The sequence below is a fragment of the Aythya marila genome (assembly GCF_965140915.1).
Source record: "Aythya marila genome assembly, chromosome: 7".
NCBI classification, from domain to species: domain Eukaryota; kingdom Metazoa; phylum Chordata; class Aves; order Anseriformes; family Anatidae; genus Aythya; species Aythya marila.
This window is the reverse complement of record NC_139048.1, coordinates 29,433,230-29,450,532: the sequence shown is the minus strand read 5'-3', so window position 1 is coordinate 29,450,532 and position 17,303 is coordinate 29,433,230. Positions and strand designations below refer to the sequence as shown.

Below are 17,303 nucleotides of genomic sequence, written 5' to 3'. Positions count from 1 at the left end.
TATATTGGATGTGGACAAAATAGGAAACTTCCTATACTGTTTGTTTTTTTTTTTTTTTTCCTGGCCATTTTTCAATTTTGTTTTTTGAAAGAGACCCATTATTGCTGTCTATATAATGTTGAATTATTCACATATGGAAGTTGGTCTAAGCTATTGCTCTGATTTTGTTACAGGAGCATATAAATATTTAGTGATGTTCATTTAATATTATTGCAGAAATTGTACATATTTTATAAATGTTTCCCTAACTCACATATTCAGATATTTATCCAAACATAATTGCTATGGGTTTTCCTGCAGAGAGGCTTGAAGGAGTGTACCGGAACAATATTGATGATGTAGTAAGGTAAGGTTCTATTTTTCTTCTTTTTAAGTTACTCTTGTAAATCTTAAGTATCCTTTTCTGCACTCATATATGTTCTGCTCAGGAAAAGATGTGTGAACTGACTCATATAAATGTTATAAATGCTGAGAATAGCTTTTTCAATAATGTTAGTCCAGGCTGCTGTTCTGGGTTGATCTCAAATCTGCTTTTTCATGTGAAAAGCTGAACGCAGCAAATTGTGTTGATGTAAAAGGAGGTTATTTTATTTTAGAAAGATGTGAATCCATGCCTCTGTTTGCAGTACTGAGAGTTTGCTCAAATAACTGATGTCAATTCAGGGTGTGTTTGCCCATAGCCTTTCTCCAAGTGATAAATGAGGTGATTGATAAGTAAATTTTGATTTACAGCAGTAAATTATAGGTGGCTCTGGATAAAGGCTTTTTAAATGTGGCTGCGTAGAAGAGGAGACAAACTAGCTAAAATTCATGATTGCTGGTGATGCTTATAGTGCATTTTGTAAAAAGGTTTTTATTTTTAACATATTACCTGTTCTTAGCTGCTGGATACATCTGTGGGGGATCACAGAAGCACAGAACAGGTTGGGTTGAAAGGGACCTTCAAGCCCATCTAGTTCCAGCCCCCTGCCATGGGTAGAGAAACCTTGCTCTAGACCAGGTTGCCTAAAGCCCCAGGATGTGCTTAGTGATTTAGAAGCATCATAGTAATGTGCTTGCTTAACATCCCACCTGGAGAATGCAGCATTAGAAATGCCTTTAAAAGCTAAATACCTGTGCAAAAGAGCCAGATATTAGTCTGCTCAGCATCCTGAATTCTGATTATTTTTTTTTAAGCCACTCTTGCTGCTTTTGAGAACATTGGCATTTGAGCCAGTAACTTAAGTAGCTTTCCAAGAGGCTTGAATTTTGGGAACAAGGGATGATGCAAGGAATATGGTTGGGCAGTGGAGTTGGAAGTAGCCAAACCTGGGGAAGAAGGTGCTGCGTCCAGGTTTGAGGTGCCACAAAGTTTCTCAGGATAGTTGCCAGGCAGAATTAGTGACGCTTGAATTTCACTGGTGGTTGTTTGCATCCAGCTTTGTGCTGAAATAAGTGCCTTGGTTCTCACACTTGGAGGAACTGTGGCCCTCAGCTGAGAATAAGTTATCTGGAGACAGCAGCTTTGTTGAGCGGCTGCAGTTAGACGCAGACGAGTTTGGGAGGGTTTCATTTTTGTATATTTAACTGTTATGGCAAAGCTCACCATCCATGAGTAGCACTGAAAATGTCAGTCTGGCTTTGACCATGCTTGCAGCAGTGACCTTATTTTGTCAGGCAGTAGTAAAGAGTGGGTCATGTCGGTGAGGTTCCAGTTTGTAAATACTCCTGCAGAGCCTACGTCTCCACTAGAATTGTCGAGATGCGTGAAGCCATGGTGTCTAATACAAGGTACAAGTTAGTGCAGACGCATTACATGCAAACCGAGTTTTCTCTGTCCTTTGGGATGGTTGAGGGCAGTCCCACAAACTCACATTGTCTACCCAACTTCTTTCACTAGCTGTCAGAGCCACCTTTTTGTTAAGCTGATCTGGGTACTGCACCTGCTGTGTGACACAAGGGGTCCCCTGTGGGCTCCACCTTTGGAAGGTTTCGGATAGAGCCGAAAGCTGGGTTAGGAACAAATGGCATAGGCATTAACCCAAATTAATAACAATAGGTAGTAGTCTTTGAAGGTCCTCTTGTGTTCACAGCATTGATTTCAGTGGTTCCTACATAAAGGAAAATTTTATTGGTTGAGTGTATAAATAAAACGTGTAAGTCAGGCTTTTGAAAGGAAGTTACTATCAACTATTAATCCATAAACACTCTGATGAAAGGGACTGGACTAGTGACAGCCTAAAAGTGTGATGGAACATATTAAGATGTGGAGAGATACATGTAAATTAAGTAGCTGTAGGGAGTTGGATGCTAAAGTAGTGTTATGCTTGGAGTATTATTTTTTTTCAAGAAGTTTTTATGTCGAAATTCAGTGTGTTTGAGCTCCAGAGCAATTGGTATTGAGCCACGAGGGATATGCCAGTGGGCTTTTTCTAGACAGCTGGTGTCCTGACAAATTTAATGATAATGCTGTATGAGAAGTCGGGCTTTGAGGTACACTTTGAGGTATTGTGGCTGGAATTTAATAGTTAGACACTTGCATGGAAGCTTACGCTTAGTCCTGTGGATGTAACTGGAGGAAGCAGAGTCCGCTCTTGTCATTGTCCAGCATGTTCCAAACCGGTGGGGCCCTCTGGAATGAGCTGTTCGGTCCAGGTCTTCCTGAATCTCCCCGTGTCTGCCAACAGGGGCACCAGCAGTAGTTACTGAATACTTGTGCTGATGAAATTGGAGTCCCACACTCAGTGCTGCCCAAAGAGCATACACATCTGTTCTCATTTTAACGCATCAGTTTAACCACAAAGTTCTTCTAGGTTCTTCTGGAATATTATGATTGATAACCAGAGCTTGTTTTTGCTTGAGCTTTCCAGGATTTTAGCAGCAAGTGTTTCTTTCAATTTGAACAACATGTTCTGTCATGGCTAATTAAATTCGTTCTGGCTGATGTGCAGATACACACTGTTGATGATGTTAAGTGTAAACATTTGTATGTTATTTCTTCTTGAACATTGCCAGGTGACACATCATATATAATTATGGCAATTTTGATGAATCACATTTGCAGTTTAGCTCTCTGAGGCTTGTAGGGAAAGTTTTCATTACAAAGTTAGCGTGAAAATGAAGTGAGCGCAAGTGTGAAAAAAAAAAACTAGAATGGGCTTTCTCCTTTCTGAACCCAGACTGTCACTGGGCATGGTCTGCAGATTTCAGTGGCAAATGATGGCCATCTTAAAAAAACAGGTTTTAAAGATAAATGATTCTGGCTGTTTGAACGGGATTACAGAAGTTACTTTGACTGCTTTTTTTCATTGGAAACACCATTGTAGCAAAATATTTTGCATAGATGATCGTATTGGAAGTAACTGTGTACAGATCCTTCACGTCGTTGATACTTTGTTTTAAATGAACAACACTTCCCCATTTTAATCTATTGATGTGTGAGTATCTTCTAAGTCAGTGCAAATTGGTGCATACAGTAAATGTTTCAGTTGCATGTCAGCTCTTGGTCCCTCAGTTGCACAAGTAGCCTCACTCCTACTGATGGCTTGTTTGTACAAGGGAGGTTTGCAACATGCTGCCTGCCCTGCTTGGAGATACCACAGGGCCAGCTGGAATGTGGAAAGCAGAGCTGCATGTGATGGATGTTGTTTTAATGATGCTGTAAATTAAGACCGTAATTATTGAAATGTATATTAATACATGCCTTTTTCTCCCCCCATTTAAGGTTTTTGGATTCAAAGCATAAAAACCATTACAAGATATACAATCTGTAAGTATGCTCATATAGATACATTTTCTGAAATAATGGGTTCTAAAAATAGCTTCTGAGTGAAAGTGGCTTGCTGCTGTACTGAAGCAGAATTAGAGATGTTTTGCACATTTCTTAAAACAATTAAGCTTGATTGAGAGCACTGTTACTTCATTTAGTGAAGCTGAGTGAGGTTAAATGAAATGCTGGTGTGTATTCATATTACTCGAATGCTTTTAAATGACTTGGCATCCAGCCCATCTAGAGCTTGTACCGTGTGATTAAAAAGTGAAAAGTAATTCACAGCAGGCTTTCTGTTAATATATTAATGTCTGCAGTGAAGAAGTTGCCAAATGAATACTCTTCCTGTATAGTTTGTATTTTTTGGAGGTATCTTAACTGTATTGGTACCCAGGTTCTGGATGTATTCTTCAATGTCCCTGTTCATCATATTGACTAAACTACCACAGCAATCAGTAGCCTGATGGTTTCTCAGCTTTAGAAGTGTAACGTTTTCATCAGAACAGTCAGTCATGCTAAAAGCTGTTCTTGTTACAAAACAGAAATGCTTTCTCTTTTGTCTATTGATAATCTTTATATGCTAATTTAGCCTAATTTCATTTGTATGATTGATTTTGTCTTGTCAACAAATGTTGACAAGGTCCTGGTTTTCCTACTCCCCCATTTTTTTTTTCCAAAAATCTGAGTTGAGAAATTATTAGTGGAAAACTTGCAGATACTTAGAAGCATATTGATTTAAAATAAAATAATAAAACACAAAGTCTTACTGGCTTAGAATAGCAGTATCCAGGCAATGCATTACACTTTAAAAGGATGTTTTCTTTATCCTGAAAAAAATGGATCATCTGGAAGTGGAGACTCAAGTTCCTGCTGCATAGCTTTTAAACTTTGTTTCTGGCTAGAAAGGCCAGGTTATCTATGTCTTTGAGTGCAAAATTTGTACACATATTAACTAAATAAATGCCATTGGGTGAATTGCTGGAGTGCTTGGTTGTGCAATAGGAAGAAATTACAGCCTTCAGATATTTCAGAGAACAGCATCTCCTTGGATTAATCTGATCCTTCGTAAATAATTGGCCTGTTGTATCTCTTCATAAGACGGAAGTAGGAGTTCAGGGGAGCTATATGGCTATAACCAGAAGGATTGCAAGTACTGGCACAGGATTTGAGTTCCCTTAAGGTAGCAGTTATGTGAAAATGATAGTGATGTGTATATTGAGCAGTTTCCTTTAACAGGATTTAGAAGGATTTTTCTGAACTGATCTTTAAATGATGTGAGTTTTGCCTTATGCTCACATCATGGCTTTCAGCTTCCCAATGAATGTTTGAGCATTAGATTTAATTTTGTTTCTTTTTTTTTTCCTTGATTGTGCCTTTAACCCTTTGCTATTTATTCTTTGTTCTTCCTTGTTTTAACATGTTTGTTCACTTTCACCTTCAATATTCACATGCCACCAAATTATTCTTGCGCCTATTGTCATCTCCACTTCTCCACCCTATTAAGTATCTTCAATAAAGGTAGATACTTGAAAGCACTGTAATGAGCAACATGGATTTTCTCTGCTTACTTTGTATGTCTCTGTGCGTGTGGGGTTGGCCATTGACATGTCTTTTCTGTTGCCTGTGGTCCTGTCAGCAACAGGGTCGTGGCTGTGACCAGGAAGGTGCCCATCTTGGCAGCACTTTGCATTGGAGTTGCTTTAAATGTGCTGTCAGAGTTCTGCTCATAGGATTACAAAACCCTGATGATTGACTCCTTCCAAAATCCCCCCAGAATCTTCAGGTTTCATCAGGAGATTTGACTGCATTACAGGTGTAACTGTGTCTAAAAACCAAATGCTCTTAAAATGCTAAGCAATGGAAACATCCCCAAAGTGTATGCCAGTGGGATCTCTAATGTTGATACGCATGTGTTCCGTGCAAGGGAGTGGGAGGATGTCTTGTACAGCTGTGTCTGGAGTTCAGCATCTGCCCTGTGTTGTGTACAGCTCCCATATGAGGGTATAGAGAGTGACATGGCTATGTTCTGTGCTCAGTTTCTATCCTTGGTATCAACAAGACTATTTTCTATCCCTTATAGTATTCTACTTGTTACTATCTCAAACTTAACAATTTGAAAGCTTTTTTTTTGCCCATGTGTGGATTTTTTTTTTTTTTTGTTTTGAAGAGTTTTGTCCCGTAGTACCACTTTGAACTGGGTGTTTCTTTAGAAGGAAGAAGGAAACTTTCTTGAAGAGTGCAGTTGGATAAGATGCTTTGTATTAACTACTTTGCTTCCTAACAGGCTCAACTTCCAAAGTTCAGATGCTGACTAACTTGTAACAGTCCTTTGCCCAGCATGGCTGTTGGCTGCTCTAGGTGTGGTGACTATATCTTGGGCATACTTCCAGCGTCTAACCTTCTTGAAGGCTCAAGTGCAGATAATGTTCTTTTGAGACTCACCTACTCCATGACACTTGGCCCAGAGGTGTCAGCAATGTGAAATATGAATATGTGAACATGAAAACTGCCAGACTTTTCCCTAGCAAAGAGTAGAGCCAGGAAAGCTCTAGAATTCAGAAAAAAATGAAAACATTGAGTGCACCAGCAACCCCAGCAGATTTACTTCTGTCCCTGGTGTATGAGTCTCATGGACAAAGCTCAATGCGGGGTCTGCAAGGCTTTGGTTAGGTGGAACAGTCATAAAGGTCAGAGCCTAAAAGTCTGTGTGTCTGAAGGTGTCAAAAGCCGTATACAGCTCCAAAGGTGGCAGTCATAGCATACCTGTGAAAGAAAGATAAGTTCATACCCATCCTGAAACTGGCAGGGTTATTTGAACACTCTGAGGAGTCCAGGTTTTAACCAAAACAGAAGACCTAGATGTGTATTGTCTACTGAAATGATCCCCAGCATCATGTTTAACCTAGAGTCCTGTTGTTTTGAGGAAGAGTTGTTCTCATTTTCCTTTCTGAACTATATTTTTCTTGTGTGACATAGGAGCACAGCACTTTTCCTACAACAAGTAACTCTAAGGAAGATTACAGAAGGGCATCCTATTCTTATCTTCTTTCCTCTTAGCCCCAACGCCTGATATAGCTTGTTTCCTTATGACATGCCATCCATTTTGGCTGGATTCTGTATATCTGATCAGTTCTGCTTATCCCTAGGCAAGTCATTCTGCGTGACTAACATTGTGTGGTTTGCTTTGCTGATTGATAGCTAGCTAGAGTGGATCTTCTGTGGAGAGTAGTAAAATAGACTTTGGTGCAACTCCAGAGTCTTCAGAAATGTGCTTGTTTCCAGGGTCTGTGGGGGGGGAAACTGGCTTACTGGCCTTTTTTTTTCAGTTGACCTAATTTCAAGAACAAATGCCAAGTTGGAGAGCAGTGTTGCCATCTGTTTGATAAAAGTGATCTGTATTGTAATGTTCAGTGGTGCTTTCTGTTACCTGTGATGCTTGTGTCACAGTTCTGTAACTGAAAGAAGAATGCTTTGCTTGGGTTGCACTAGCTAAGGGTCTTAAAAATGTCCTTGTGAGTCCCATGACCCTTGGCATCTATGTTGTTGCAGATGTATCTTGACACATAGTTTGAGAGCAGTCAATTGGTTCATAAAGGTCACAGCCATCTTGTCCATATGTGCTTATGTGGGAGCAATAAAGCTGCTGGAGTGGCTGGAATAGTTAATGCTACAGTGTTAAAAACAATAGCGTATTGCATTACTTGGGTGAGTGTCTCCATTGAGAGTCACACTGACTAAACTGAGAGTCACACTGACTAAAACACACAGTGCTTCAGAAGCTTGTCTTGAACTCCTGTCTTATTTTTCTTTTTAGGTGTGCTGAAAGACATTATGACACCGCCAAATTTAACTGCAGAGGTATGTTTTCACTGTCTCATACGTGTATTCTCTTTAAATTTCACAGTTCATGGATGAAGATCGATGAATAATAATTTAGGAGAGTTGGGAGTGAGGAATGATGTCAAATAGCATTTGAATTATTGAAGAAACTTAAAAAATAATAATAATAATAAAAAAAAATCCCATTTGATGATTCTTTGAGATGATTTGGTTCTTAGATACTTTGCAGAACTGCCAGAACCTGTGGGGAAACTTCTAGGGGCTCCTTTTGATGAGGCTCTTGGAGACTGGAAACTGATGTTCCTGTTTTGTCAGTATGAATGCCCCAGGTAATAAATACTAGGTCCTTAGCAAGGACTTGACTTTCTTATTATTTATTTTATAACATCCTTCTAGTTTTAAAGAGGGTGTTTAGAACGTGACCAAAATGCAATTGGCTGCTTTAATGCCTGAATATAGAGGAACTGAGGTTTTCATTTGTAAGTCATCTTTTCTCCTCATTTGTACTAATTATGTTGAACAGCAGTGTTCTGAAACCTTACTAAGCATGTACAAGCCAGAAAAAAAAGTATCTTAAGATCTGCTTGGGCAATTTTTTGGGTAAGAGAAAAGGCATAACTGAAAAGGATGTGCTTCTAATATAATGTCCAGAACATGTGCTTGCATTAGTTTATGCTTTCTGTTATGGAGGTACTTGGATCCCTTCACTGTAAATCCCATCCAAAAATGTTGTTTGTGACGGCACCATTTACAGCTCCTCTGCATAAGCTGTTCTAGGGAGATACATATTTTATTTTTTTGTTATTGCCAAATTAGTTACCTTAGATGACCACATTGGTGACTCGGGACTAACTTTTATTAGTAGCAGCAGAAAAAACCTTTAAAATTTTTGTAAGTGAATTAATTTCAAAGGGAAGTTCTCCTTTCTACGCTGAAAATGTGAAAAACAATAGTAATTCAGTTTTCAGCTTGAATGTTCTAGCATCAAATGCAAAACCAAACATTGAAAGCTCTTCAATGCCAGATGCTGGCTTTCTGTCCAGGGCTTGTGTAGTTTCTGAAGTACTTCCATGCTGGAAATTGTCTTCTACTTTGCCATGTTTTTTTTGTTTTTCCCCTTATGTGCTGTGGAGTTTTTCTTGAAATGTCTGGGAGCTTGGAGAAAGGAGTCAGAGCTGTTCTCCATGTGGTGCTTTCCAGAGTTAGTAACCTTATCCATGGAGTACCTGCCCTTTCCTCAAAGTTTGAGACTCTACAGCCTAATATTTCCTAAGGTTGCTTTCTGACTTCTTGTCTGAACCATTGCAGTGCACTCATTTCACCAGTTCCTCATTCAGTCTTTGCAGAAAATCCTGCAGGGTTTGCCTGTGATCCCAAATCTTGGAGAGCATCTTCAATGATCTGTTACTACTTGGGATTTTTCAGGCAGTTATTTTGGGACTTCTTTGTCTCTCCCCTTCACAGGAGCCTTACTGGATGTGGTTAACATAGGAGATGCTGCAAGTCTTTGATTCTGAGTACTTTCCTATTTTAGGGGCTTCTAAATAAATTCCTTTCGCTTATATCTGCTGCAAAAAGTAACATCTGTGTAACTTTGCATGCAATGGTCACTTTGGGTGTCTTTGCATCTTCAAAGTGCAAGAATTTATTTATTGTACATTCATGTTCATTAAGCTTTGCTGCTTCTTTAAGAGAGATTATTCACTTTATCAGGCTTCCATTTTTGGTCTCCTGGGAGATTAAGTGGACAATCTGTACTGCAAGAGAATAAACTGTCCTTGCAGATCCATCCAAAAGGCTTCAGACTTGTGCTACAGTGATTTAGCAGTTCCATAACTTCATACCTCACTTCTGCTCTTTAAGTCCTTGGGGATTCATCAAAAGGAGCCTTGTGTGTATGACAAGAGAGTAGTACTTCTGAAGCAAATACAAACACATGCCAGAAATGAAATGTGTTCATTTTTAGACCAGAAAAGGAAATGGTGTTTCTAGCTGAGAAATTTTATAAATGAACCAGACTTGTAAGGTCCCAAGTCTGTCGCTCAAGAAACGGGTGTGCTTTGAGAAGTGCTGTTCTGACCAAACTAGTACATCTCAATGTAATGCCAACCAGTGTGGCATTATCTGTTGTCTGATTTGATGAGTCAGGAATAGGTTTGTTTTGGGTGCTACTATCTGCCTGTTGCTTATTTTTTGCTCAGAGTGTTTTTTTATTTCCTACATGCTTGCTTGAAATACATACGTATGCACACACATCCACATAAAAAAAAAAAAAAAAAAAGACAACTGCGTTTGATGGTTTCCATCTTAAAACCCATAGGTATTGCAGATGCCTTGCATGAGATTTCTTTTTTGATTACAATTATTTAATATAGAAATTAGTTTTGTTTCTAAACTGCTTGGAGCAAATTCTGAGTGTTTGTTCATGATGTAGAACCAGCCACTCAGAATTCTTGCTGCAAAATTCCTGTCTCTGATCAGTGAGTGAGGTTTGGCCCTGCTTTTTCTCAGCAGGTAGTCTAATTGTTGACCAATGGATTTTCACAAGGTTATTCTTTGTGCCAGTGCACTCTTAAATTCCAGAAAAATAGTGTAAAATAGAGTCTGTGCCACTTGTTTCAGAAGCACTGTGAAATAGTCTAAGATACGTGCTTATGTATTAATAGAGAAATGTCTGTGATGTGTTTAGTGTATAATATGTTTGCACAACAGTGAAAACAAAGCTATATGCTTTATATATATACATATAAGAGTCTTATATAAGAGTTTTTATTTAGAATGTTAATTTTTGTGTGTGCTTGTCCAAAGGTGACACGTCTAGTCGAGCTTGCTGTAGTTTCCTTTTGAGATTTTGGTAAGTTTTTCTTTCTTGTTACAGTTGCACAGTACCCTTTTGAAGACCATAACCCACCACAACTTGAGCTCATTAAACCTTTTTGTGAAGATCTTGACCAATGGCTAAGTGAAGATGACAATCATGTTGCAGCAATCCACTGTAAAGCTGGAAAGGGACGAACTGGTGTAATGATATGCGCATATTTGTTGCATCGAGGCAAGTTTTTAAAGGCTCAGGAAGCTCTAGATTTCTATGGGGAAGTAAGGACCAGAGATAAGAAGGTAAGTTACTTTATACTTTTCCTGGTTGAGGTCAATTTGAATAGTCAAACCCTTTAAGAAATGCCTTGTAATACCTGATTTCATGCTTAATGTTTAAAGTCTTTAACGTTATTGGATCGGTATAGTCCTTCTTAATACAAAAGCTTTCTTAAGCAGCATAAGAAATTAGCCACAACACTGAAAGTCTGTTTTTTCCATCTCCTGTTCATGATGATCTGGACAGTTTATTTTAAATAGCCTTTTAAATAGCGTTCTGCTGTGTGTAGCATCAAATAGGTGGTTGATGAGTGAACCTTTTCGTTTAGCATTTTCAGCTGAAATGAGAGGATTATTCTAGGTTGTTTTGCCTGAATGGATGAGCCATTCAGTTCCTCAGGTTCTCCCAACTTCTGTGGTGGTGTTCTGAGATGCATAGACATTAAAGTGCTTTTTACAGATGAATATCCCTACTGGAAGAGTATATCCAGTCTGCTGATGGATGCTCCCTTTTCATTAAAAAGCATTGTTAAGGATAGATACTGTCTGCCTCAGAACCTGCTTTGTCAGGGGCGGCCATTTAATTTCTTCTACTTCTGAGGAGTGGGTGGTTGTCATTTCAGAGAAATGATTTTTGTGGCTACAAGAGCTTTCTGTTAAGACCTTGTCAGTGGTGCAGACTGACTTAGCAGTAACTGTTTGTTGGACCTTTTTGGCTTGGTTATGCCTCATTAATGTGAATTAAGTCTTTTTTTCTTCCTGAAACCTTCTCCAAATATAATAACGTGTATGATGCAAGGTCATTTCAACAAGCTTCCCTGCTTATCTTCCATCATTTCCTTGTACATCTCGGTAGAGTGGACCTGGAGAATCATCTCAGCAAGCCAATTTCAACCTATTGAAGTACCGAGCTCTCTGTGTTCCTGTAATATTTGCATAAAGTATTAATTTTGCAGTGTGTAGACCTTTAAGTGGAGTTTTGTGTTTGAAGGCTCTTGAGAGCTGAAGTATCACATAAGGAATTTTAGGATTTGGCTGTTGATTCATTAGAAGGAGCAAATGAACTCCTAGTTTGCTGTTCTTAGGAGATGGAGCTGCTATTCCATGTTCTGCTTTAGAAGATAATTGTGGTATGATACTAGAAAGAAGACAGCGTAAAGGTTTCCCATCACAGCTTCATGGGAGTTGGTAAGAAGGCATTATAGTGAATAGGAATAAGCTGTGTGATGAATAAACAATGTAGACTGCTCTTACTGATAAGAATTATCTAGAGCCAGCTAAAATGACATGAAAATCACAAACCTCAACAAATATATGGTGAAGCGTACTGTACCTCAGTTTCCTTTTTGTATGAAGAGGGTGGTATTTCTGTGTGTTACTGTTTGGAGGATAAGGTCAGTTAACTGTTCATTAGTACCTCAGCGGTCCCTCTGGCGTGTTTGAGGTAGCAGAGGGTTTAGTAAACAGGAATAGTGAGAGCCTTGTTTAGCTTCCCTGTAAATACTGTCTATAACCAGGAACTTTGTTTTGGTTTCAATGTCTCTTCTGGAAGAGTTGATTTTTCCCAGCTCCACTTGAGCCTGGTTATTTTTATTTGGACTGTGGGCAGTATGTGATTCTCATGATTGTAACAGTAGCGTGTGTAAGCAGGTATTCTAGGGTAGGTTCTGGGAGCTTTGTCTTCCCTTTCGGCCAGTGTTTCAGTATTGCATGCCAAATGCTGCTCTAGTACTTGACACTTCACCACACCTTTATATATTTGACTTCCTGAACTCAAAGTAATTGAGACATCAAAGGAGCTGCTTGCACCCAGGGACAAGAAACTTTTTGTTGTTGTTGCTGGGCCAAGACATGCATGATAAAGGAAAACTGGCTTTAATTAGGTACCATATTTTCTTTAAAGCAAGCACAAGGTATGCACCTTTTGTATAGCTACTCAGAATAGTACAACTAAAATCACTGTAGCCATTAATGTGCATGGCAAAGTGAGTCTCAAGAGGGTTTAGTCCATGCTGGCAGGAAGTGTGAGTCTAATTGCAAGAGGAAGTATGACTAATTGGTCAAGAGGACAACCCCCGAGTACTTTTGTAGCAAGCATTTCCCAAGTGCGTGATGGCACAAGCAGCTTCGCGGAAGCATTTGCAACATCCAGTGAGAGTTGTAAGCTGACAATTCCTAGAGAGTCTGCTGATGTACTGTTTGTCCTGGGAAAGGTAGTGGGGAATAAGACATGGCAGAGCTTGAGTATAAAAGGTTCTTTCTCACCTAAAAGTGATTTTTTTTCATATAAGCTGCCTCATTCAGCTTCTGTAACTCATCATGGGAGGGATCCTTTTTTAGAAGGAGAGAATGGGAAAGATTACAAGGCACTGGATAAAAAAATAGTCTGGTCACCACCAATGTAGTAGAACAGCACTGTTTCCTTTCCCTTTAAACTAAGGGAGATACTGTTCTCTGGAATTTGATAAATAATTATGGTTGTCCAGCCTGTTTTCAGAACTGAGGAAGAAGTCAGTCCCAAAATAAGTCTTCTAAAAAAATGCTGCTGCTTCCACAGTTTGAACTGGTTAGCTTATCACCTCTTTTTTCCTTAAGATGGATACTGAAATACTACTGTGATGATGAAGACTGACAACTGTAGGTTCCTACAGCTGGAACTTTCTATTTATTCCCACATCTTCTGTGAAGGGTTTTATGATGAGGATAGTCTCAGAAGGAAGCATGGTCTACTTAATGAATAGTTATCAGCTGGGAACAACTAATCAAATGCCTGGGCTGGAGATGATCCATTAAAGAGCATTCTTTGACCTTCATATTGTTGTATTTGAGGAAAAACTCCTAATAGTGGTGATAGCAGCAGTTAAATGTAACTGAACAGGAAATAAAAAACAATTACTTTCTGCGAGGAAGTCTCAGAATGATTTTTTCAGCAGGTAGGTATCCAATGTCTGATGTGTCATAGCTGATCAGTTATGAAGGCTCAGGTGACAAGCTCTACTAAACCCGATGCCATAAGCTTAGTCTGATGCTGCAGATTTAATATTGCTTTTGAAGTAGGACACGTTATTGAAGTGACCGTGGGAATATTATTTCCAAAACTGTTTCTTCTTCATAATGCTGCCCATGCTACAGTGAGAGGAAAACCACGAGGCAGCAGCTTATAATTCTGGTGACAACTACACAGCTCAGCACTATCTTTGAAGCTCTGTCTCAGGGACTAGGGGAGCTTATTGGATGCCCATGAGGAAAAAAAAAAAAGTTGATGGGGGTTGGTGTGAAATACAAGCAGCTCAAGGAGAAAGTGCTTAAACTGCTTCCCTGTTCTTTATTCTTCCTTGGATAAATGTAAGTGGGGATTGATCATACCTCTCAGAATATTACCTTGTTATGAAAGAATTCTTTTTGAAAGCAAACCTTTGAAAAATGAGTAATTTTCTGTTCCCTTTCACCGTGGCTGATTCTGAGGATCTCAGGGTAAAGGCTATGTCTCTGGGGAGCAGAGATCTCAGATTTGCCTTCTTGGCTGAGAACTGTTTTTGCTTTGAGATCACCTGTCACTTTAGCCATGTAAGTGGCTCTGTTCCCATCATTCTGGACCCATTCCTAGTTGCCTTGGTAAGGTGTGCTGTGCTTTCTTAGTACGGCTCATCCTTTATGGCATGGAGAAGCTATGAGCAGAGAAGGGAGGCATTTTTTTCAGCTGTAAGGCTTTCTTCTAGTTGGCAGTGTCGACAAATTACTAATGCTTTGCTCTGACACTGGGATTTTCTCAAGCGTGAAGCTCAGATTCCAATAAAGCAAACTTGAAAGCTCCCTTAAGGAGCGGGTCTGATAACTACCAAGGTGACATCTGAACGAGAAGTAGAAGGCTACTTAAGAAGGCAGTTGTACAAGTCCTATCGGGAAAAGCCTTTTGTGTGATTTTTAAGCAGCTGAAGTGGTGTAACTCTCAACATTTTAAAAATAAAGGCAGGAAGATAGCCAAGTATTCTGGCTATCTTTAGCCTTATGGTTGTTGTGAGGTGAAGGAGATGTTAGAACTAAGTGTTTATAGATGCACTGTGTTGTGGACTTCATGACTAAAATGCTCACAGATTCATATATGAAACCTTCTGTTATTTCCAGTTTATTGCAATTTCACATTGTTTTAATAAGAAAGTGTACTTAATGACGCAGTTGCAAGTATATGGTATGGCCTGTTACAAAACTTTATGCGTTTTCTAAATTCAATTTGTTTTCATCTTTATCATTTCCTCTTGAAAACAGTAGCTATAAGAGCTTTGAAACTATTTATTGAAGTTTAAGATTTTAGAAATAGTAATAAAAGTTTATTTAAAAAAAAAATTTATTGGTTATATGGTCTCAAAGTAAGGGTTTGCTTCAGAGTTGTATAATTCATTTGAGAAGTTCTTCATTTAACAATTTGAACCATCAGGCCCATATTAATGAAACTTTCCACTTTTGATTTTCAAAATGCATTTCTGAAATGTCTTTAATAGAAGGTAGTGTCAGTCATGAGTACAGTGATATTAGCAAACCAAAGAAGAGTCCTCTGAAACTGCTGTAGAAAAGTAATCCATGTACTGGTGCTTAAAAATTATAGGGGCCTCCTCACAGTGATGCTGGAAGTCTGTCACACACAGTCTTTGAGGGCTTTATGTTCAAGATTTGGAAAAGGTTGCATTCTTTACCTTGCTGCTTGAGATGGATGCTAGGAGATACCTACAAAAGTAGCTGGAGAACCAGTCAAAAGTAGCTGGAGAACCAGTCAAGTGAAACAGATGTGGACAAATGACTGGGGAAAAATGGGATGTGCCCACGGGCTGTTACGTTTTTGCTGTTTTTTAAGCCAGTTAGTTGGACCAGGCTCCAACTAACTTTCTAGTCGCAAGAAAGAAATCCCTGTGGGTTGTTAGGAGCTACTAAAAAGCTGTAATGATGGGTTTCTGTGATGGAGCATTCCCCTGCTTTTGAGTTACTACCAGCAAGGGTATTTTACTCTGTGCTAGTCTCCAGCCTAACTGCCAAAGGTTTGCTCAGCATAAAAAATGGTGGTTTATTCTGTGTACTTTTGCTTACCTTATCATTCGTGGTTTATTCATCTTTAGTTAAATCCCAAGATAGTACGCAGGAGCCTTGTTAGTCACTGCTAGCAAATGGTCTGGATGCTTTTTGACATATATTTTTCCTTTGTTTAGGGAGTAACAATTCCCAGTCAGAGACGCTACGTGTACTATTATAGCTACCTGTTAAAGAATCACCTGGATTACAGACCAGTGGCACTGCTGTTTCACAAGATGATGTTTGAAACAATTCCCATGTTCAGCGGTGGAACTTGCAGTAAGTACCCAGTGCTACATTATTCTCCATTAGCTCGTGTAAGAAAACAAGGCAGCATTTGAACTTGACTTTAAGTCACTTGTGTGATGCCAAGCAGCTATGCTGTAAGTTACCATTCTGATATGTGATGTGAACGGCAGCACATCTTAAAGGATGACAAGACCATATTTAAATACCAAACTTTCCAAAATCTGCTGTTAGTGTGGTCTATTCATTTTTATCCTCCAAGGTATAGTTAGTTGAGGTCTGTGACAGAGTTGTATGACCATTTTACTATAATTTTTAAATTGGGAAATACGTAACTGTTTAAAGCTAAATAGTGATACCATATATATATATATATATATATATATATATATAAACGTGTATATGTACGTGTGTGTGTGTATATATATATACACACACACACACACATACGTACATATACACGTTTAGGTATTTGTTCCTTTTTTAAAAAAGCCATTTTTTAAAATATAGCAACTCTTGGGAAACATGAATTGCTGAAAAACATTGTTCAATGGCAAGTTGGCTTCAAGTGATGTTATTCTTCCCATGATGGTTTTCAAAAAAAAAAGTCAGCTCCACTGGGTACATATCTAATTAACTGTGAAATAAATTTTTCTTTATTTAAAGACTTACTAAATATTATATATACACCTGTAAATGAATAATGTGGGTTGCTGGTGTGCAGTATGTTAGCAAGGAACAGCAGATTCCTTGAAACTTTCTAGTGTAAGTACATATTTACTTCTGTCTTCCTGTGGGTTGTGTTTCAGAGCAGGAAGTACCTGACGTTGCGTGTTCATTTTTTGTTACAGTGGAAATGTTTTTTCTAATGGTTTTGCTATGGGGATTAATGTGTAATTAATTCCAGTGCCTCTTGCGGCTCTGATTTAAATTGCACTATTAATGTTGTTGTAAGACAGTACCTGAACACAATGCACATAAGAAACAATCTAGCAGCTTGTCAGGCTAGCTGTATTTACAGGAAGAGGAGGAGGAAAGGAAGAGCCAGTGCCAGAAAGCCTCTGTCTCTGCAATAGTGGTGTGGAGGTCACAGATTTCTGCATTTTCTCCTTATTCAGTGTTTTGGATAACTATTACTTGTAAAATCAAGTTACATGAAGTATGAATCGTTTACATGAGCATTAACTTGTTTGGCCGTATCAGGTTGTTAGCATGCTGTTTTCACTGTAGGATGCTGAGACGAATATTTGCTAAGCATATAAGTGGACAGTACTTACCAACTTGAACATCTTCGTGTACTGCAACAATTTGTTTC

At 38.8% G+C, this 17,303-nt stretch overlaps 1 protein-coding gene across 1 annotated transcript in view; it reads left to right on the top strand.

The window, feature by feature from the left end:
* Positions 1 to 17,303, top strand: part of PTEN (phosphatase and tensin homolog) — a 46,913-nt gene that overhangs the window by 15,819 nt on the left and 13,791 nt on the right. Inside the window, exons 2-6 of the mRNA XM_082765255.1 lie at positions 262 to 346; positions 3,704 to 3,748; positions 7,563 to 7,606; positions 10,467 to 10,705; positions 15,880 to 16,021. Coding sequence (XP_082621381.1) covers positions 262 to 346; positions 3,704 to 3,748; positions 7,563 to 7,606; positions 10,467 to 10,705; positions 15,880 to 16,021 — 555 coding nt within the window. The remainder of the gene's footprint in view (positions 1 to 261; positions 347 to 3,703; positions 3,749 to 7,562; positions 7,607 to 10,466; positions 10,706 to 15,879; positions 16,022 to 17,303) is intronic.